Source organism: Amia ocellicauda, chromosome 11, assembly GCF_036373705.1.
Source record: "Amia ocellicauda isolate fAmiCal2 chromosome 11, fAmiCal2.hap1, whole genome shotgun sequence".
NCBI classification, from domain to species: domain Eukaryota; kingdom Metazoa; phylum Chordata; class Actinopteri; order Amiiformes; family Amiidae; genus Amia; species Amia ocellicauda.
The window spans coordinates 13,165,146-13,188,324 of record NC_089860.1 but is presented as its reverse complement, the minus strand read 5'-3'; the positions used below and the strand labels follow the sequence as shown (position 1 = coordinate 13,188,324).

Below are 23,179 nucleotides of genomic sequence, written 5' to 3'. Positions count from 1 at the left end.
GTTTTTATTACTTTTTTTACAAGTACGAGATTTGTTTAGATTTAGAAGTTTAAATGTGGAAAACGGCCATCAGTAGGTAATGCATGTCTTGCAGTTCCTGATTGTTTTATTGGTTTGATTGCTAGATTACAGCATTTCTCACTATAAAGATTTCAGGAATGTCTCAACTGGCTAAAGTAACTTTAACTCATTAACACTAACATGCATAAACTGCCTGTTAAAGGGTCATGCTGAACACATTCAGAGTTGGCTCACCAGGTCCATGCCCCTTCATTCATTGCCATAAACTAATTTAATATCCTTGGCCACCTTCAGGTGCCTGCTCAAGACATGCCAATAATACTTCAACCCTCCCCTTCTGGAAAACCTTGCATTCACTTATTTGTTCTCCACATTTATACTCCCTACTATTGCTCCTTGTTACTTAGTTTTGCTCTTTGTTTGCCTTTATTAAGTGCTTCTCTGCTATCTGTAGTGCCTGCTTTAAATACCCTATACTATAGCACCAGTGTAATTTTCTAAATTTCTGCTTGAATTGCCCATTACAAACTTCTTCAACTAAGAGGAAGTAAACAAATAGTTTGTTTACTTAATTTAGGATTAATATGGTGTGTGTATACATGGCTGAAATGCAGGAAGCTATAGTTACACAAGCATTTTTTGGGGTGAGTCTTGCTATACCCAGTTTGGAATACCCAATTAAACTCCTTCCTGCATATTTTAGACCTCCTGCTTAAAAAAAACAAACAAAGTTTCATACTTGAATTAACCTCAGTTAAGCTGTGTCCATGATCTCAATCTGCTGTAATTTTATATATTAAAAAAATACTGGACCTTGTAACCTTTTAGTTTATGCAGACATTGCATATGCGATCAATAATCATTGTCTGTACTCGGTCAGAGGCCTTGTTGAGTTTTGGTTGAAACTGCTGAAGGGGCTTTATAATGAGGTTAATTTATAAAAAAAGATAATGGATGTGAAATCACTTTACGTGATTAGGCTAAATTAATAGACTGTTGTACATTGTTGTTAATCAGAAGAAGAAAAAGCACTGAAGTTAGATTTCTGTTTTTCCTTGAGAAATTGATAGTCTGGATAGCCCTGATGAAGCTGCCTTTGAACATGTGCTTTGGGCTAGGCCTGTGGTTGTGGTGCAGTGAGGTTTGAAGGGGTGGCATTCCCAATATAATATGGCACAAGTCACTCGTATTTACTGGCATTTAAACTAGGGTTGGGTGATCTGACTATTTTATATCGTGATCGATCTTGAAGATGTCCACGATCTACTTTTCAAGAGAATTGTAGAGATCGCGATCTTTTATGTCCTCAATGTTAAAACTACAACACTGACTGCCTACTAGATGGCTGTGCTGATTGGCAAAATTATACCACGTGTCTCTTATGTGTGTTTCATGCGTGGTGACAAATTAGAAAAGAAAAAAAAAAAAAAATGCAGCATGGCGGATGAGGAGCTGGTGCCGAAAAAAGACTCCACATCAGTTGTGTGGCAATGTTTTGGCTATGCACAGTCTGACATTTTTCAGAGAAAAGCTATCTGTAAACTTTGTCGGGTAACGGTCGGCTCTTCCAGAGGTAATATGACAAATCTTTTCAACCTGAAAAGGAAGCATCCGAAGGAACATGCCGAGAGTGTTTCGCTCAGGTCGGTACAACCCCACTCCTGTATCTTACGAGGTACCGAAACGGTTATCGCTGACTGACACATTAGAGCAGTCAAAAATACGTCAAAAGCAGCAAACGTTGGAAAGAGGTGACGGCGGCGGTTACATTCTGCTTAGCTAATGGTGCCATTCAAATCTGTGGAAAACATGGGATTTAAAAGATTGATCCACACTTCAGACGCACGGTATGACTTGTCAAGTCGCAAATATTTTTCTAATACCGCCATTCCCCATATGTATGGGCATGTAGAATTTTTTGCAGTTTATTTTATATAATATCTATTGGCTGCTGCCACTTGAAGTTGAAACAATGTTTATTTTTCACAATTTGAAAAGTGCACTCCTTAGCGTTTGTTTTATTACTGCAATTTCTGAGTACCTTAAGATCTTGTGTTATTTAATGTTTATCTATTGACTGCAGATTAATATTTAAAATAGTTAAACTCAGGCCATTTAATTACTATTTTGACAACTGAGTCTTTAATTCAATGTTGTTTAAAATGATAAATCCATAGGCTTGTTCCAGTCTGGATATTCTCTATAGTACATCTCAAAATTGGGAAGATCGTGATTCATATCGTGGATCGTGATGATGTTATAAGATCGTGATATGATTTTTTGGGAAGATCGCCCACCCCTACATTAAACCAAACTGAGTTCATTATCACCTGGCATTTTCAGGTCACTAGCTCGCTGACCCAAATTCAAATAATTCATACTGTCTGTAATTGGCATATGCATCATTCATCACATTGAAGAAAATCTTTTTGGAATGGTTAATTTTCCATTGCTTAAGCTCAATTCGAACTTCAGAGGACCTCTGTCACAGGCGGTCTCCAGAGAAATACAATTCAGTGTCAACTGCCTATACGATTATCTCCTTGAAGATTCACTAGAGCACTGTGGCATTTTTACTTTATTGGACTAGGGAACCTCTAGAGAAATTTCACCTTTGGATGTCCGGAGATGTTTTGGTCTCCTGCAAAGTGGAATGACTGTCACGGGAAATGTGACGATTAACTAGGTTACCCCGGATTGGAGAGTATAATCAAAGTGCCTACATTCGATGATATTTAAATGCATACATTAAGAATACATATAAATGTAACGAGTCTGATATACGTGACCTATTATTGAAACAAATATTATAATTAAGTGAAAACTGAGGGGGAGGGATACTCTATGTTGAATGCACTTATTGCATTCAGTGTGAATATCTGAGCAATTGCCTGTCCCCAGCTATTGTCTAAAATTCAGATTTCCTGTTATTACTACCCAGTTTCAAAAGCCCGAGGGGAAATCTATTGCCATTGTGTAGATCAATTTTCTACCCTGGTGCTTATTTAGAAATGTATTGGTTTAATAAGTACAGAACCAATAAGATCTTACTTAATATAACAACCATCCAAGATGCAAAGTACCATGTTTAAAGCAATGCCAAGAGGAAAATGTTTGCTTTTTAATTTAAAGCCATGCTTACCAAAAGAAATCAAACATCCTTTATAGTTCCCTCAAATGGTTTTCCTTTTAGAGTACTGCATACTGAGCCAAAGGGGAGGTTTTCATTACTATTTTTTTGTTTTTTACTTTAAAAGTATTCAGAGAAGAGTAATACCCATTGCATGTTCTTGATTTGTAGCTCTGTTAACAAGTAGCCTGCATATTTGCATTCATTTAAGGATATGTAGCATACTTATGTTGAAATGAACAACATGTGTGCAGGAGATTAAACATTGACAGCTTGAAATCTTTGTCATTAACATCTTTTTATATTCCTAATTAGTTTTTATATATTGAGGGCTTTTTTTTTTTTTTTTTTTTCTCCTTCACTGTTTTAACTTTTTCTATGGCCAAGTAGTGAAAAGAATTGTGCAACAAAGTTTTTCTGCTCTAAATTTTGTGATGACATTTATGTTGGTCTTTAAAATATTAATGTAGAAAGATATTGCCACCTGATGTATCTGGGTATGTGGGGAACTAATCTGGATTGGATTGTAGCTCTTGCTGGTACAATTCAATATCAGTGTGGTGTGCCATAAAATCCTTTTGACTGGATCTGTGATTTGCCAAAACCATTCAATTGTAGAATTAAGATTAATCCGAGTTTGTGGTGTTCAGGGTGTCCATTTTTTTTTCTTCTGGGAAATTCTTGTATGTCCTTATACATGTAGCCTATATTATGTAAAGTACATTAATAGTTGCGTTGGTGTAATTTTCACTGCACTTACAATTGTTAAAATTAATGTACATCCTGTTTATAAGTGTCTTGAATTCAAATGAGAATACAATATAATTAAAGGCACACTTGACCAAATGCAATGGTCGGTGAAGCCTTGCACTGATGAAGAGCTAAGCTCACAGTAATGCAAGTATGTTTGGATTGATTTAAAAAAAAAAAAAAAAAAATTCCCCTCATTGTGAATTTTACATTCAATATTTAACAAAGACCTTCAGGGATCCTTTTAGACTCTTTTGAAATAATTGATTGCCCCTTCTAAATTTGCTGAGATTTGAAAGGTCAATGCTCGATTTGCAGGTACCCTGTTTGTTTTTCCAACTCGATATTTAGCCGTTATGCATGTGTTCCCTGCCTGTATGCATGGATTGCAAGGGTGGTTGTTGGAAATTTTCATGCATGTATGTGTATAATTAAAGAAATGGCCTATGCCTATAGCTGTGACTTCGCGCTGAGTCTAGCAATTAACTTCCTAGTACATTAAACCTCCATGACTAGTGGCTTACTCTACTAATTTTATTCGGGCATAGGGCATTGTTGTAGTGTGGTGTGATGCATGATGTGCGAAGGGGGTCTTTTTCCTTAATATGACATGCAAATTGGCATGTTATCATGAGCTTATGATTGTTGATCATTCACCTTGTTCTCAATGCTGAAGGTGAAAGTTTCTCCAACCAACACATTGATAGATGTGCCCTTACTTTCTTTTTCAGATGTTGCCTATGTAGCTTGTCCAAAAAGACAGTGGCTTCAATTGGCTATTACGTGACTGTTACCTGCAATGAACCATAGAGACATGGCTGAAAAGCAGTTTCATGTTTGTACATAATGCAACTAGGAATGGAAAAATGTGCACCATATTTACAACCTAGTATACTCTTAAAACTAGATTAATGGTTTTCTTCGTGTAATGTGCAATGGGTTTTAGATTTTGCAACCAATATGTGATTTTAGTATCATGTTTTTTTTTATACCATACTTTGTCAAATTTAGGGATTTGCAATCTCAACTGTCAATTCTCTCTGGTATTTCTTTTCCAGAAGCAAATCATTGTGGATCCCCTGAACTTCAGCGAGGAGCGCTTCCGACCTTCCCTGGAAGAGAGGCTGGAGAGCATCATTAGTGGTGCAGCGCTAATGGCCGATTCGTCCTGCACACGTGATGACCGAAGGGAGCGCATTGTGGCAGAGTGTAATTCAGTGCGACAGGCCTTACAGGATCTGCTCTCTGAGTACATGGGCAATGTAGGTCCTTTGTTTTTTCCCTTTTTTCCTTTTTGTATTCTTCTGTCTTCCCTTTTCTGTATCCTCCACTCTGAGACTTCAATATTTTATAGCAGACTGCTGTTAGACTCGGCGCACCAGTGGCTGGTCATGTCCCGGACCCTGTAGAGTTTTTACAGTGCAGCTATTCTTTTCCAGGCATGTGTTTCTCTCCTTTAAAGATCACTCTGCTGCCTTTTCATTTACAGTATGCTATTTTTATATAGAGGGATTCCAGTATACAGAGATGTACAATGATGTACTACTTAAAGAATACCTATTTATAAATGTAATCGGGATAAGTCTACATAAATGTCTGTTTCTTCCATTACCCTCTCCTTTGTCAATAGATCATATGGGAGCAAAAAAGATGCTTGAAATGTTTTAAGTTTATAATCTGTAAACCACCTAGAATAATTTTACAATATTTTTCAAATTTAATATTTTTGTGTTTTATAATACCACTATATACTTTTAAAATGTTTGCTTTATTTCTATTTCTTCCCTTCACAATCTAGTTTGAGACCTTTCAACTATTCAAATTTTGCACATTTAATTGGATCTTTGTTTTTTCAAAAACAAGGTTAATTGAATTGTTTGCATAAATGCTTTTGAAGTTTACATTAAACATAACAGGTAGGCAATGTCTTATTGTGGAGTCCATAGTGACTGATTTCTACATAAAGATTCGTATGGAAATGTGTAACTTTAAAAATACAATAAGTTTGTATTCGCTGAAAGGAAGCATTTGTGATTACAAACTCAGGCAGAAGGAGCTCGTTGTAATTTCTGATTCCATCTGAATTTGCTCTGAGTATTTATTAAATGGTGTGTGTGTGTGTGATGTATATGAAAAGGATCCTGGTAGGATAGTCTTTTAGAGTTTGTCATTGGTTATTGTGTGAAATTATTTGGGACATATTGCAGATGTTGGTAAACCACACCAAACGGAGGAGTTCCATCAAAGTCCAGCCAAACAAATCTCCTTGTCCCCTTGGTAAACAAAAGATGACATTTATTGATGAAACTCAAATTGCTTTTCAGAAATTTGATCAGGCCAAGCAGATGGAACACATTTACTAATCCTATTAAAATGCAGTTACTGGACCACATAAGCTTTGGTTTGTGCAATTTTGGATAATGTGTTGGAATGGAGGGTAGGGGGCTAATATGTATACAATCCTGTCTTGAATTGGAGGTGTACTGCTACAAACATTCCACTTAGAACCAGTTGTCATAGTGGTGGTAATTTCCTTTTAAGAATTGCTGATATATTTTTTTTTTTTTTCCCTTGTTATAGTGGTTTCCATTTATTATTTCTGGCACAGTGCCTGCAATAAGGTTTTCCTTTTTTTGTTAAATTGTGACATGACAGAATAGCCAAAATAATGTGTTTGTGTCTGATTTGGTTTGATGTTTGGGGAAGCAGGACAGCTTAACAGGAGAGGATACACATTTAAAGGCCTCAAAACAATGTGGTGTCTTAGTCGGAGTTGACAAGGCAAATGGGAAACTGGGCTTCGGGTTATATTATTGGATTTAAGAGCTGTCAGAAAAAGATGTTTGGATGCAATTTTTTTTTTTTTTTTTTTTTTTTCTTAAATCCTTTGTGTTGGTGTCAAAATGTTGGTGACATGATAGACTGATCATGTTACTCCTTAAAGCATGTTAAGGGTCTTGTCTGTTACTTTTTACCTGTTACTTCTATAGAGATCCCAGTAACTATAAACTGACTTGAAGACTAGTTATATAAACCCAGGCAATGAATTGATTTTTAGTAGCTGTAAATGCTGGCAGGACATGTATCTGGCATTTACGCCTCAAGGGCACTTTCTGTGGATTTAATCTGATTCTCTACCTTCCCAGTTGGCACATCAGATTTTAGAGATTCAATATTTTCTTCACACACTGCAAGGAAATATGGTTCAGTTCTGCAGACAGGTCGTCGCATATATCCATCTATATAAAGTGAATAAATTGGTGTAAATACTAACCATTTTCTTTTCCTATGTGATCTGTAGAAAGTGTTAATTTGGACATCATTCAGGGCAGAAATTAGGACATTTACAAGAGAAATGCAATTGCATTTATGCATTTAATTTCTGTGGTTATTTGTCTTGCTGTAAGACATTAGTTGTCCAATGAATAATGTCCTTTAATCTTCATTGTATTTTTGTTACCAGTTATCATCGTGAAGTGAAACCTTTGGTTAAAATTATACTGCTGTAATTCCTTCATTTAGTTTGCTGACTGGCTTGTTACATGTAGAAAGCCAAGCTTGTATTTAACCTGTTGGAAACAAATGCTCAAACTGAAGTGTCTTACTGCATGAAACATTTAGTTCAGGTTTAATGATGGATATTATTGTAAGGAGGCGTGTATATATTGCATGCATGCATGCATGCATACATACAGCTCTGGAAAAGAGAACCCTTAACATTAATTTCTGAACTTGGAGTGGTCTAATTTTTTTTCCAGAGCTGTAAGTATGTATGCATGTATTATATACACACCTCATGGATGTTAAAAACCGGGGGAGGGGGGGGTTATACTGTTTCACCCCAATCAGAGCTTTCAATTTGTTAGTTTAATGAAGAGGCTTTAAAAAGCATTTGGCTCTTCTCCAAAATGATCTATCCTTGCTTTCCAAGTGCTCTGAAATATAAAAGGCTTTGAAATTGTATTGGACTGCCTTCAGTCTATTGATGAAAAAGAACTAATGGTTCAGATAGAAGTGCAGCTCATTTTTGCAAAGTGTTGAGAAATGATGGTCATTGAAAGATTCGACACAAACCATGTTTGCCCTTGAACACTATGGCCCCATCATACCCTCTTTGATTTCCCCTGAAAACTGCAGAAACCTGTGGGATATTTCCTGGCAACCTCATCATTGTGTATATAACGTTTATCAGTTTACAGTCATGCTCAAATTTGTTGGTACCCCTCCACAAAAAATGAAGAATGCATAATTTCCTCTGAAATAACTTGAAACAGACCAAAGTAATTGGCATCCACCATTGTTTATTCCATATTTAATAGAAAAAACTTTTTAATTGTTTTTCTGCATAATATTGTAAATAATAAAACAAATGAAAATGGCATGGACAAAAATGATGGGACCCTCAACCTAATATTTTGAAGCACAACCTTTAGAGGCAATCACTGCAATCGAATGTTTTCTGTAGCTCTCAATGAGACTTCTGCACCTGTTAGGTGGTTTGGCCCACTCTTCCTGACCAAACTGCTCTAGCTGTCTCAGGTTTGATGGGTGCTTCTCCAGACTGCAAGTTTCAGCTCTTTCCATAGATGTTCAATAGAATTCAGACCAGGACTCGTATAAGGCCACTTCAGAACAGTCCAATGTTTTGTTCTTATCCATTATTGGTTGCTTTTAGCTGTGTGTTTTGGGTCATTATCCTGTTGGAGGACTTGCGACTGAGACGGAGCTTTCTGACACTGGGCAGTATGTTTCGCTCCAGAATGCCTTGATAGTCTTGATTTCATTGTGTCCTGCACAGATTCAAGGCACCCTGTGCCGGGCACAGCAAAGCAGCCCCAAAACATAACCGAGCCTCCTCCTCCATGTTTCACTGTAAGTATGGCGTTCTCTTTGAATGCTTCATTTTTTTTTTTTTTTGTCTGCGAACATAGAGCTGATGTGACTTGCCAAAAAGCTTATCTGTCCAAAGGACTTTCTCCCAGAAGGATTGTGGTTGTCAATATGCATTTTAGCAAATTCCAGTCTGGCTTTTTTGTTATTCTTTCAAAAGTGCAGTCCTCCTGTGTCTTCTTCCACGGAGGTCACTTTCTCTCAAAAAGTGACTGATGGTACGATCAGAAACTGACGTACCTTCACCTTGGAGTTCAGCTTGCATCTCTTTTGGCAGTTATCCTTGGTTCTTTTTCTGCCATTCGCACTATCCTTCTGTTCAATCTGGGGTCGATTTTTCCTCTTGCGGCCGTGCCCAGGGAGGTTGGCTACAGTTCCATGGACCTTGAACTTCTTAATATTTGCAACTGTTGTCACAGGAACATCAAGCTGCTTGGAGATGGTCTTGTAACCTTTACCTTTACCATGGTTGTCTATTTTCTTTGATCTCCTCAGACAACTCTCTCCTTTGCTTTCTCTGGTCCATGTTCAGTGAGGTGCACACAATGATACCAAACGGCACAGTGACTACTTTCTTCCATTTAAATAGGCAGGCTGACTGATTACAAGATTGGAGATGTGTGATACTAATTAAAGAAACATTAATTTGGAATATCACTATAATCCAATTATCTTTTCTAAGGGGTACCAACATATGTGTCCAGTTTGAATATCTTTGTAGAATGAGCAATAATTCATCTCTTCACAGCTTCTTTGCTTTATTCTATGACATACCAAAGGCATATAAGTATAAATGATGCAATAGTTTTTAATTGCGTCACTTTTCAGGAGGAATGAAGCATTCTTTCAATGAGCTGTAAGGATACCAACAAATTTGAGCACGTCTGTAGTTCCAAATCTGCACTGGACTAATATAGAATTAACCTATGTGTTGGAGCTTTTTAAAAGTTGTCTAATTTTAACCTGGCTCCTCAAACCAGTTTCCTATCAAAACGTAGATTCACCTGTTCCTTAGTATTGATGAGATGGTCCTGCAGAGTCCCTTATCTATGCTCAAAAATGCCTCGGAATAATAGAAAATGCATAAAGCATTGGGAATATTTCACACTCAAATCAAATGTAGGCATGTAGCATCTTCAAGATCTCCAGCTTAAGATCACTTTATATACATGTTCTGGTCCCCATAATGAGATTTTGATAGTTAAAAAGTTAGTTGCTGATGTTGGAGAAAAACAAGTGAATCTTTAACTGAATCATGATTCCTTTTCCTCTCCCAGTGGAATCTGTCAATTTAAACTGTCTGTCTGGGATGCCATTACATGTGTGAAGGCATACATGATTTCTTTGCTGATGAACATTTATAGTGCTCCAGCAGTGTCTGCGCCGTCTGTATGTTAAGTATTGTTCCCATGTAACTGAGCTGTGGGATTAGTACCTCATTTCAATCCAGATTTGTTATTTACAAAAAAAAACTGTGTGGGAATGGAAGGATTCTCAAAGGTTCATGCTGAATTTCTGTTGGTTTAACTGAATAAGCACTTACTTTGTTGCAGATCACTCATAAATTATTCCTTTGATTTCGATTGCCATTGTAAAGTTATTGCAGTTTAGATAGAATGCTATTTTAGACTCCTATCGAAGGTAAGGAATTCTTAATGTAGATGTGAAGAATACTCCACATTGGAAAAGCTCGAGATGGTCCCATTTTTAAAACTGAGGCAGTAACTGATTGTGCTACTTCTCAGAATTGGGGGATTGGGGTCGCAATGATGTCTGAAATCGTAATCTGAAAGCCTGGCTGTCACAAGTGTGTGTGTGCAGCATGCTGGAAAAATGATCTCAATTCATATTTGGATATACGTGTCTTGTAAAATAGATTTGTGCAGTCAGGTGACAGAGATAGTGAAAGATCACTGCACAGGAGAGGAAACCTTTTGAGGCCACCTCACTAGAGATTATAGGAATATGAGTGATGCATGCACTGACTGAAGAAATATGTTAAGGACAGTATGACAGATATTTGTGAATTGCATCAGAGGTTTGCGTTTCACATGTGCGTCTGCTACAATGATAGAATTGCTTTGTTTTCCTCCTTTGTGCTCGACCATTCTCCTCTGCAACTTTTTCTAAAATAAGATGGCAGGCCTTGTGAGTTTACATGACGTGCATTGTGTGTTTTCATTATTTGAATTTTAGGTTTATAATTTTAAATATGGTTGTCTTCAAGAACAATCGTACTTTTCATATCCAAACTGTCCATAAAATATACTTTTCCAAACTGATGTAAAACAATTCCTTCATGATTTATTATTCCACAATCTCTTGGTATTTATGGTCTCTTAGCCCAGTTTAACTTTTCCATGTGTTCCTGCATGGTTTCATTTGAACTGCTTATTTTTGTATACCTAATTGATGTATGAAGCAAATGGGACATTTGTGTCTTGTTTTCCCCCAATTTTGTGATCTTGTCTGCTAAATCTAGGTATTCCCATGCTGAAGTAGAACTGATGTGACAACATGTGAACTGGCAAGCTAGTCATTGGCTTCAATACAGATAGCCTCTCGAGGGTACCCGATACTTGTGTGGCAATCGGTGTGTAGTCTGGTGATGCTCTGGTGAGTCTACCACGAGATGTCAATCCAGGTGACAATAAATGTCCCTTTGAAGACATGGCCCACTATTGATGTGACACTTGTCATCTGCCAGCACAATGATGGACTTTGATGCAGATCGAGCTTTGGCAGGCATTGGCTTCTGCCCCAGCTTGAACTTGTTGTGAAACAGTTGCGTGAAAGGTGGAATCTGATTTTCTGCTTGCCATACTGTTTTGCAGCCCCCTAAACTAAGGTTGGATTACATTCTCAACAAAAATAATAATGAATCAGCCTTTGTTGATCCATGCCTGTTTGATGGTATTGTGAAGATTTTTAAATTGTGTTGAGTTTTTCAGATATATCTATATTCCTGGAAAGTAAATGCAGTCCTATATATCTTTGTACATTCCATCAAAATCATTTTTAACCAAAAAAAAAAATCTTTCCTCATTAAAGGGTCTAGCACTCACAAGACAAAGGGCATGTTGCCTAACAACATAACGCATCCTTGATGGATAGTCTATCCACCCCTGCCCCTTACTGTCTGTTATTATGCTTGTACAGACGTATACATCCAGTTACCCATAATAAAGGGTCGGTTTTTGAATGGCCAAGCACAGTTTAGTCTGAATGTCTTCTTTGCTTCATTTAATGGGCTGATTGACTTTAACGGGGATGTTTAAAGGGGAAGGCGGACCAGAATCCAAATATAACATGTATGTAAGTGTAACGGGAGAATAATTTTTTGAAGTGATGCTTTTGGTAGAGACAGAACTGTACTGTAACCATTGTCTGGTTAAATTTGCTTTGGATTTCAATACTGAAATTGGTGTATTATCATTTGCTTGTTGCATAAATGGCTAACACCTCTCTTCTGAGACCTTATGAGTAGATGGGTGAAGATTTGTTTTATTGCTTAAAAGTAGAGGTTAGTTGCGTTCTGTATTGCTGTGGACTGGAGTGACAGTATTCAGTTGTAAATATTCAATTGTCTGCCTTTATTAAGTCTATTTGAAAAATGCAATGCTGAGAAGCATGAAACATCTTTAACTGTTCTATTAAGAGTATCTAAATGAGGTATCTTCAGAGGTATATATCTGACTGTTATAATTGAGCAGTCAGATTTTTGTGAAAGTTTGCTTTTCGTCATGTGCTTAATTTGTTTTAAGTAGGAGAATACAATAATAAAAGTTTAGGTTTGTAACAAATTGCCAACTGTAAATTGTGCATTGTGCTTTTCCTGTGACCTCCAGAAATCTCCCCTGAAAAAAGTAACAATATAAAGGGGGCACACCGTTCTAAATCTTTAATGGAATGTAGGGATTTTTCAGCTTGGCTGACAACAGGGCAAGTTTAAAATTGCTCAAAACGGTACAGTGGTTATACTTGTAAGCAGGGGTAGTGTTGAAATTTGTTCCTTCAGCTGAAATAGACTGTGTATGATGAAGTCTCTTTTGAGATGGAGGGACTGTTGATTGCTTGTGATTACTCTTCACTAAAGCTTTAACTGTAGCGGGTTCTGTGTTTATGCCCCAACAGGCTCTTGCTCACTGTAGCAGCACCTCTTAAAAACACTGGAATTGTACTATATACAGAAATCAATTGTTTTCAATGATTCATTCTGTGGGTTTTAGGAAGCAATTATTCATGCCCTGTTGCTCCTGTGGCTGCCAGGCCTCGTCTCTTTGGCTTCGTCTGCATAGTCTTATGACAGTACTAGGCATTTACCATGACATGATGCACCATGCGTGTGTGGAAGGGAAGAGGCTGACTTTTGCTTGCCAGTCTTCAGAATGAATAAGAGTAATATTTGATACCAGTTTAAAAAAATAACAACTGTGAAACGCTAGTCAAAGTAACATTACTTCTCATAATCTACTTTGGCTAAATTGCAGCAGATTAATGTGTGTCCAGCTACTGTTTGTTAAATAAGATGTGAATCTTGTCAAAGCCATGGGGAACACCGTATTGCTTTAATTTCTGCTAAGGATTTCTCCATTTCATACCTTATATTTAGGCAATAGGGATCGAATTTGGATTCAAATGGCCATTATTTCTTAGACACCCTTAGCTTATACATCCTAACATTTACCCTTGTACACCTGTGTATATGTAGTAACTTGTAAGTATTACTGTTTGTAAAAACATGTTGCTTTGGCTAAATACATTAATACTTAATTTCAATATTGTAGAACTTTTAATCTGTTGTCACCACCTGCTTCTCTCTGTCCCTCCCTCTTCCTACTGCACAGCCTTATGATTTTGCTCCCGTTAATTTCACTTGTTATAAATCGTTGCTGTATCTGATAAAGTAGATTCAGAATGAGGCTCATAAAACAGGTGCTTTAAGTGCTTGTAGGTGTTTGCTTTCATCACAGAGTTTGCAGCCGCAGAGGTTTTTCCATCATGTGTGACACAAATGCTTGAATCTCAGCCAGTGATCAGTGGAACATTACATTTAATGCAAGACATCAACATGATGCTCGGAAAAGTATGCCTTCCAGCTGTGGGAAGTGCTCAGACTGTAGTATTCGCCTGCATATCTGTCACATTTGGCCAGGTCATCCCTGGTGTGGTATGAAGTTTTGTGCCTCTGCAAAGGTTTCTCGATGTGCGAATTGTATTCAAAATGATATAATGCTTCAATGCTCCTGGCAGTCTTGCACATTGCTGCATTCCTAAAAAATGAGTCACTATTTTATTCAGAGGATTTCTTGTTTTATATAAAAAAAAAAAGTAAACATGAGGAATACTACTTTATGTAATGTATTTGAATTTTTAAAGTGTTGCTTTCCAATAAAATACCACAGACAACCCCTGAAATTGATTTGTACTACATTTCTTTACATTTACCAATCGGACAAAATAAAATGCAACCTTTAGATCCAGCCTCTATTGTGTAAGCCATTTAAGTGGATAATTAACTTTTTGAGTAAGCAATTAACTAATTTCAGAATTTAGAGTTGCCTTGGATGTTGCCTTTTCCAAACTCTAATTCCACCGGAAACTCAAGTAAAATCTCCCACACTAAATCTCAAGAGCCCTGGTTTGTGAATATCCTCTCCTACACACCTGTTAGAAAATTAATGAGGTGTGCAGTTTTTGTGTTAATTTTATCTTAAGAAAAACAAAAAAAAACATTCTAAAGCAACAATGGACTTCATTTCCCTTTTTTCTGCTCCAAGGTCAGTTAATACTTTGATTAGACCTAATGGGTGCAGCGAGGGTTAAATTGGGTTTTGCTCTACGAGAGCTATAGTAATCAATCTCTGACCAGGCATCTAGGTTCACAGTGGCAGAGATTAATCTAAATGTTGGGGCGGGGGGGGGGTGGTTGTAGTAGTGTACCATACATTATAGCTAGGTGCCTGCCTTTTTTTGTTTTTTGTTGACAGTACATACTTCACTGTAGTCTGTCGGGCCATGCTGGCTTGAGTTCTGAGTTTGGTCAATTAATCTTAATCTCCAAAATGTAATTCCCTCTAACCCTCCCCACCTACATTTTGGAAGGGTTGGTTGTCGCATTGTTAGGGGCGTTATTGTAATTAAATGTGACTAGATGGAGATATGTGGAGATCAAGTAACATTAATTTTTTTGTGCTCTGGGTTTACTCTTCTTTGGACTGTTTTATGTTGAGTACAGATCACGGACTGATGCCTGAGATGCCTTTTCCAAATCTTTACATATTGCCACAGCATGACAAGCCATGTGTGCCCACACTCCTACAGGGGTTGTGGGAAAGACTATCCACTCAGTGCTTAAAAGAAACTGCTTGTAATAGTTTAAATTACAACTCAAAATGCATCACAGGAAAGATTTAATGTCCATGAAACTTTCAAAGAAATTCTTAAGCCTCCATGAAATGCATACATGTCACTAACAAGCTGTCAGACCGCTTTCCCTGACTTGGTCTCTTGCTGTGGAGATTATGCCTTTTTTGATTGGCTTTGCAGGCAGAAAGTTGAGAGATGGGGTTTTAATTATCTGGGTGAAGGAATTTTCTCTTGGCAGAAGGAACTGTTTGCTCCCATTTGATGAAGAGGTCTTGTTTACCTTCTCTTTTTGTTAAAATTAAATAACAACCTCAGGTCATCAGTTATGTAATAGTCCTCTTCAGAAAGCATAACCCTGGAAATGGGAGAAATAAAATAAAGCATTCTAAGATGCCCTGTAGCATAAGGACATTAGATCCACGTTCTAAAATGAATTTAATTCAGAATAAAACGTATTCTGCTCTGGTGTAATGGACCGTCTTTGTCTTGACATGGATGGAATGGAATAAATGTATAACCAAAGTTAACCGCTTGGCCTCCAGACAAATAACCTTGCATTCTCTTGTGTGTATTAGCCCTTTTTGTGGGATTTAGGTTTTCTTTATTGAAGCTAGGCACAAGATGTACATGCTCAATTGTGAAGCATGGGTATCTGTATGTGGGTAGAAAGGGCTTAAGAGGCTAAAGAGAAGTTATGAGTTGTCTGCCAGTGTGGGATGATGGGGTCACTCTTTTGAAGATTTATTATGGCTCTACTTGCTTTGACTCCTGAATTGGCAAAAGCGGTAAGCTCTGGAAAATGTGTATTGCAAACATTACAGCAGCACCTTGTAGTTTACTGCATTATATATTGGGCCAATAGCGGTTTAAATCGTATTAAAGATTTTTGTAATTTGGTTAATATTGAGTGCTATTTGGACTAGAGTAGTCAATCTTCTATAGCAAAGCATTCTGTTTAAAAGTACAACTTGAGTATTGTTTTAACCCTTTTTGTAACAAACCCCATTAAATTGGATTAATGAAGACTCCTCCTACACCCTGGGAATGCCTACCTGCAGACTGGCATTACATTTCTCACTGGCTCGTATTTGAGCCGATTTAAGACTGCCATTTTCCCTGCCCGTTTTAAAAATGTTGTACAAATCATGGCTCATCTAAATATTGACAAGACCTTTCACTCTGTGACTTATGGGATATCCCAGTGATTTCATCTGGGATAAGTTTCTCACCATTACAATCAAAATCAAAAAGTGTTGTAAAAAAAATAAGCAGAACAAAAAAAAAAAAAGCTATATGCTATGCAGTGCTGCCCTTACCTTGGTTTTGCCTTAATCCTTCGTTTTAGTAACACAGAAAATATTCACATGCACAGCTCTTATCTTTATTTCATCAGTGGTTCTGGTGCAGTGGTTTCCAGTAGCTAATTGACTGTCATTTCTAATGGTTCTCTCCATCTATTTTAAGCAGTTATCTTGGCTCATAAGTAATTAGTCAACTGGACTTGTCTTGTGACAATTAGGTTTTCCATGTTGGACATTTAACTGTACACTGCTGCGCTTGCTTTCACAGCTTGATTGTTCGCAGGTAGATTTCACTTGTTCTTGAATACACACTACTTAGCAGTGAGCCCACACAGGTTAGAATTTTTCGCTTTCCAATCGAAAAGCTTTTGCGCTTGAGCATAGTGCTATGTGAAATAATTGGTTGTATGAGTGTTGCTTTAGGACATAATTTTTGGGGTACTGGGAAATGATTGTGTTTGTGGCTTTGTCAGGATTGTTTAAGACTTCTCCTCCAAACTCGGTTAGCAGACTGCAATAACCTCTGTCCTGAAGCTTTCCTATAATCAAATTTACCTCTTATCTCGTGCTTTCCCTGAATATTTGCATTTGCTGCTGTAATGGGTCTTAAAGATCTTTCTAGGACAACTTCTCACTATACTTTTTCTTCCTTCCAGGTGTTTGCTCACATTCAAAAAAATTTTTTCCTTCCCCAAGGTATTCCCTTATTAGGGCTTTATTGGAACATTTTAAAACACTTTTGAGATCCTGCCATTTTCACACTGCTAGCATAATGCAACCGGTTTCGCTATGGCTTTAATTTTAAGGTAAACCAAAGTAGGCATTTCAAGAAATTGCATGTTTGACCTTTCAAGGTTTTTTTATTGTCAAATATACTACTACACTTTTTTTGTGAATTACATGGTTTGTGCATGAATATAATTAGGAAATTCATCAGTGTTGTCATTTTGACTATTTCCTGTATGCGAAGTATAGTCACAGTATTTGTCTATCCACTATTGTCAAATATGAATTAAAAGTGGATCAGTGAGCAACATTCCTGTTCAGTTTTGTCAATTGGAGGTTTTTGACCAGTATAACTGTTCTAAGCTCCTAATGCGAGTACAACAAGCCCTTTCTCCAGTCTGAGAAAAGATGTTTAGTAGAAAACTACTGAAGTTGTTTTTTTTAATCCTTCTATTGCAAGGGGAGGTAAAACGCTTGGATTACTCCCTGTGGGTCACTGCCTATTAACCAGGTGATTATCCTGAAGGTACCCTCTTAACATTTACTGGTGGGATAATGCAGACAAGACCTACATCATTCTATAAGCAGTCATCCAGATTTAAGGACACATGATTGATCACTACATCTGCACAGTGCTTTTCTGCTGATTATTTCAAAGGGGACTAACTCCTCCATGGCCCCATGTGGAAATGAGCTAGATTAAATAGTGATGCACCTCACTTCAGGAGTGGCACACTGATAAAGCATATGTTTGAATCTGATGTCTGTTATACTGAACTGTATTTAGTGTAATAGTTTTCTTTCAGTTTTGCTAAGCAGGTACTGCCTTCTCAAACAGTGCTATGATTAGGTCTCAGATCATTGTGTGCATGTGACTCATCACATTTGTCGACTTGCCCTGCTTAGTAGAGGATGACTGTCCTACATGTAAGATGCTAAAAAGCCTAGAAATAAGGTGGATAAAAAAAAAGCCATGTGACACAGAATGGATAAAGAAAGATTACCAAGTCTGGTATTGATTGGCGATATGAAAGCTACTTCATATTCGTTTGCGTTGTAATTGACTTTTTTTCAGAGCATGACGGATCAGTTATTGCTGGCATTCGGAGCAAATGTCACTTCGGGTCCCAAGATATGAATAGAATTGATTTTCCTTTGTTTTCTCTTTAGCTTGTTTGCTTTCCAAATGATCCCTGACACACACTGCACTGTCGATTTTATTGTTATAAGTGTTGTGCTTGGTAACTTCCTAAAGCAAGATTGTTTTATTAAACGAATAAATCCTAACAAATGCAAACGTGAGTACATGTGCATACATGATGGGGACGATCTAATGGAAAAATAACAACCCAGTAACTTTTGCCCCCTTCTCAATTATTCAATTTGAGCAATTTGCCAAAAGCTTTTGCGACCGAATGCTGTACCAGCTTACAAGTTGTGAACTGTATTTAGTGGTGTAAAGTTGAGGGTCTTTAGTATTATACAAGTATTTTATACAGCACAGGTGTGAAATTTTCTGCTTCCATATAGAAGCAGTCATTGGATGTTTGTCAATGAGTGACTTGTAAATTCAGAATATTTTTTTGTTTAAAAACAAATGTGTAAGTTAATATATTGTGCATTATTTTGAGTGGAAAGTCAGTTACAGGAGGGAGCTGGGGTAGGGACAGGTAATTTGACAATAAGTGAGTGGATTGTGAGATTTAATCAGACTTGATTTTCTCTCAGCTCCATTTGCAAAGGGCACAGTTTGTTTAGATGAGAGTGGAAGATGGGCCACATCTATTCGTGGTTCATGGTCTGCGCACTGGCATCGGCAGCCCTCTTTGATATGCGTGGCAGATGTACGATTTTGCCATGTCCCTGACCTTGCCAAGAGGAAACTACTGTGCACTGTAGCAGAGGCAATTATAAAGAAAGAGGAGGGGGGAAAAAAGTTTTTGGCATCTCTCAAAACATTTGTGAAGCAGAATTTTTATTTTCAGCATGTTAAAGTTAAATGTATATGCATTGACCCTTTCAACTAATAAAAAAAAAAAAAAAAAAAGTACTTACTTGGCTAAGCTGAAACCCAGATTTTACAGTAGTTGGTGAGCTTAGTTTTAACGTGTTTTCAAAAACATTATCTTGCTGGAATAATTGCTTTTGATTGGGGACTTAAAGTACAGATGTGCATTGTGAGCCTTATTTATGAGCTTTATTCAGTGATCTGTTGCTCTTCACATTTGATTTTTGTTTTAAAAAGTGAAATTTGAAAATGTAACATGGGATTTGTGGTATCTTAACCCCACCGTTTTTCAACAGTTTAGTTCTTAATCTCAGGAGGGTGCCCTGGGAAATTACATTGCTCCTCCTGAAATGTCTTGTAATTACATTTAATAAATGTAAAAGAAATCGGCTGCAAATGGACAAATGAGGGTCGTGAGAAGATTAATTGCCAGATAGCCCAGAAAACAAATATTTCAATTAGTTTAAATGGAGCACAAATGGCACTGCATGCTGTTTTTTTTTTAAAAAATGCCAGGTGTCCTGAATTGAGCTGACTTTATCCTCTTGATTATAGGTGTTTATAGTAGCAGAGTCTGCACATACTGTAACGTATTGGGCAGGTTACAGCCCTTTAAAACAAATGTCCCCTGTAAATGTTTAGTTGAATGATCTGATTTTGCTTTTATTTTTTGTCATGGATGTAACTAAATTACACCAGGCAATAGTGGTGCTCATTGTGATCATGTAGAAGTCTTGAAGGGATGAATTCTTACTGGTACTATTGGAAGATTAAACAACTTATTAGGTTTCCTCCATTGTATTTCTAATCATTGCTTCTAATCTCTCACCTTTTTAGTACGTAATTCTTCTGACTTGTCCTAAAGCCCCTGGCGTCACTAATTCCAACCCATTCTCACCAGGGTAGATATTTCAATCACACAATGAGAGATGCATTTTTCTTGGCATGTAGTCAATCAGTCCTTGATATGCTTTCAGAACTTTTTTAGAGATCTGATGTCGAATCAGTGCTTTTTATTCAAATTATAATTATCACTCGGGTGATTAAAGAGCAGTGCACCTGTTGAAGTAATTAACTAGTCAGTGTGCTGTCGTGTAATTCTGTTTGACTCATTGACATCTTGTTTGATCAGTTTTTAAAAAATTGCTGTATTTTCAGATTTGCGGTTTCTTCATTGGATCTGTAAGGCTTTGAGAAATGGGCATCCATTAATAAGCTAATTACAGCTTTAAAGGCAGTTGGTGACTGCAGAAATAGACTCCTAAAATGTAGGCAATCCTGATAAGTTACTGTACATTTATCACGGGTTGGATTTATAATTGGGAACGTTTCGTCCTTTACTTAGCGGTTATTGACTTTTTTTTTTTTTTTTTTTTCAATGTTGTAGGTCCAGTTACTGTTCAGCTGCTTTCCTTTCGAAGAGAACTCTAATTTCTTTGCCCCTGGCAATATATGTAGCAGGTGCAGAATTAAATATTTGATTGTGGTTGCCAGCAGTTTTGATTGCAGCAGTGGTTTAATACTGCTTAAAAAGGAAAACACAAATCCAGCCCATTTATCAGCTTTGGTTAATACCATTTACATTTGTACAATTCTAAAAGTAGGAGTAAATAGACTGTTACAGCACCACACTAGGCTTTATTTAATGAAATAAAACAAAACTGGGAAAATACTACTTTATTGATCATCTGAAGTCCTTGGTGCACAGTCAGTGATTTTATAACGGTTTCCAGAGCTGCAATGAAGTTAATCACAATCTTTCCTTGATGTTCCCTTGCAGTATTATAATAAGCGCTGGGGTAAACTCTGAGGATTTGATAGTTGCATTTTACCCCACTTTATAGGCACTATGAATACAAGGAAGGAAACCTTATACAGTTGCTCTTTAAAATCACTGGTTATTAAGAGGAAAACCATAACAAAAATCTCCATGGTGGGGGAGGACAGATGCTAAGCTTGTCTGAATTATTTGTCAAAGGTGAGATTAAATTGTTGCCTTCAGCTGTGCTCATATTGTTTCTTCCTTGACATTTTGTAAGAAGTGGATGAAGGGTTACGTGAAGAGCAAAATCCTATTGGAACATAAAGAAAAGCACATAAATAGAAGCTGTTCACGATGACAGCCCCGTATTCGTAAAGGTGTGGTTCAGCAGCAGAGACCCTGTCCCACTTTAATGCAAACTCAGTGTCATAGAAATCAAAGTAGAAACTTCAACCTAAAGCTATGCATTGCATTCATATATCAGTGTCCATTTTAATTAATCTTACATGGTAATTTGTGACATCTTAAAAGGCTTTGAGACTTAATTTGATTTAAAATACCTAATCGCTATTCGAGAGGAAAATATGCTTTGGCTTAAAGTCACTTAATTCCTTCAATTTTAAGACCTGCTCTGCAATACAATGTGGATGATATGAAAAAACATTGTCCAAATACTTGGTGATTATACCTTAAAGCTTTTTACCGTCGCCTTATTAACAGATAAAACAGTCTTTGAAGATATTGACGGCTAGTTGTCAAAGAAATCAATTTTTTTTCCCAAAATTAGTCCCATCATGCCAATTTTATACTATGCGTTGATTTTTGAATGGAGGTTTATTTTCCACTTACATACCCACCACTTGTTAATGTATAATTACCAGTCAACATGACTAATTTCTCCAGCCCAATAGAAGTAAATGCAATGCATTACATCTGAGATGCATATATTCAGTCTTTTTTTTCCAGGAAAAACACGGAATACAAATTATGTGCTATGGGGTGAGGGACTGGCATGACCTTTTTTTGAAGACCCCTGGCAGGCGGTGGGTGTGGTGTGCCAGCAGTGCTTGGCCTGTTGGAGGTTGCCCATTTTGAGCTGTTGACTACAGCTGGATGGTGCATTTGAATCAGTAGGTGCCAACTACAGGGCCTGTGATTTCCTTGAAATAACCGGTTGTACCAGTGGACCAGCTCTGTAGACCTAAAGGACATTCAGCTCTGTGTAGGGACTATTTTCCTCTTGATTGACCATGATCATGAATTTTGAAGATGCATAGCCGCTTGACACATCTTTTTGAAAATGATCATTAATTGGACATAACTGAAATCACAATAGCATCAAGCTCCCCCCCTCTCCTTGCCTACTAGCCTTTACTTCTAAAAGGTCATCCTGACATTGTAATTCTGAGTGTTAAAGATGGTAAGCTTATTGTTAAATGCTACTATTAGAATATTGATCAAAATATAAATTAAACATTTACATTTTTAAGTAGACAGGCTTCTGATGAAAAGGTCAGGGAGATTCCCGGGAAGTTGAATGTGTTCAGTGCTGCATTTCAAAACAAGGCCTTGAGCTTGATTCTCGCATCAGACCTTGAGCAGGACTGCAGTGCAGCTGCTTTCAGAGGCTCATCCATAAACATGTACGATTTTCTTGTCTCATATTTGCTCTTGCCTCTTGTCAGGCAATGAATACTGAACTAAATAGTTAAAGGTGTTTTTTTTGTAAATTTGTCGCACGTTCTGTTCCTTGCACAACTGTTTACAATACCTTGATCTGTTGTCAGCTTGTCTTGCTAATGACACTTTTCAGAAAAGTGTACAAGGAAAAATTAAGGTGTTTTATAGTTTATTTTGCATTTATTTTATTGATTCATGCAACTGAGCTGTATTGGAAAGATGTATTTTAATTGTAATGACAAACGCAGACATGGACATCTACCTTACCACACTGCATTGTCAGAGCAGGCATGTTGCAGCCTTTAACTGTGGTTGAAAGTTTTTTGTTTTGGTCCGGTTTTGCATAAGTTACGTATCAATATGGCTGGCAAGTATTATCAGACTTGCTCTTTAGGATGTCGTTGTGTTCTGTGCATTTAGGAGACATTTAATAGTTGCCTCTGTCAGATTGTTTTGTAATGGCATACATTTTTACTAGGCTATTCTTCTTCCTAGTGGTTTTCAAATTTGAAAAGGGAGGCTTTTCTTTTAACGGATGTTTT

The 23,179-nt window shown here is 37.2% G+C and overlaps 1 protein-coding gene across 2 annotated transcripts in view; it reads left to right on the top strand.

Annotated features, from left to right (window-relative positions):
* ctnna1 (catenin (cadherin-associated protein), alpha 1) overlaps window positions 1–23,179 on the top strand; it is a 94,577-nt gene that overhangs the window by 19,790 nt on the left and 51,608 nt on the right. For both annotated transcript variants that reach the window (XM_066716592.1, XM_066716590.1), the window contains exon 7: window positions 4,960–5,163. In XM_066716592.1, the coding sequence (XP_066572689.1) occupies window positions 4,960–5,163 (204 nt within the window). The remainder of the gene's footprint in view (window positions 1–4,959; window positions 5,164–23,179) is intronic.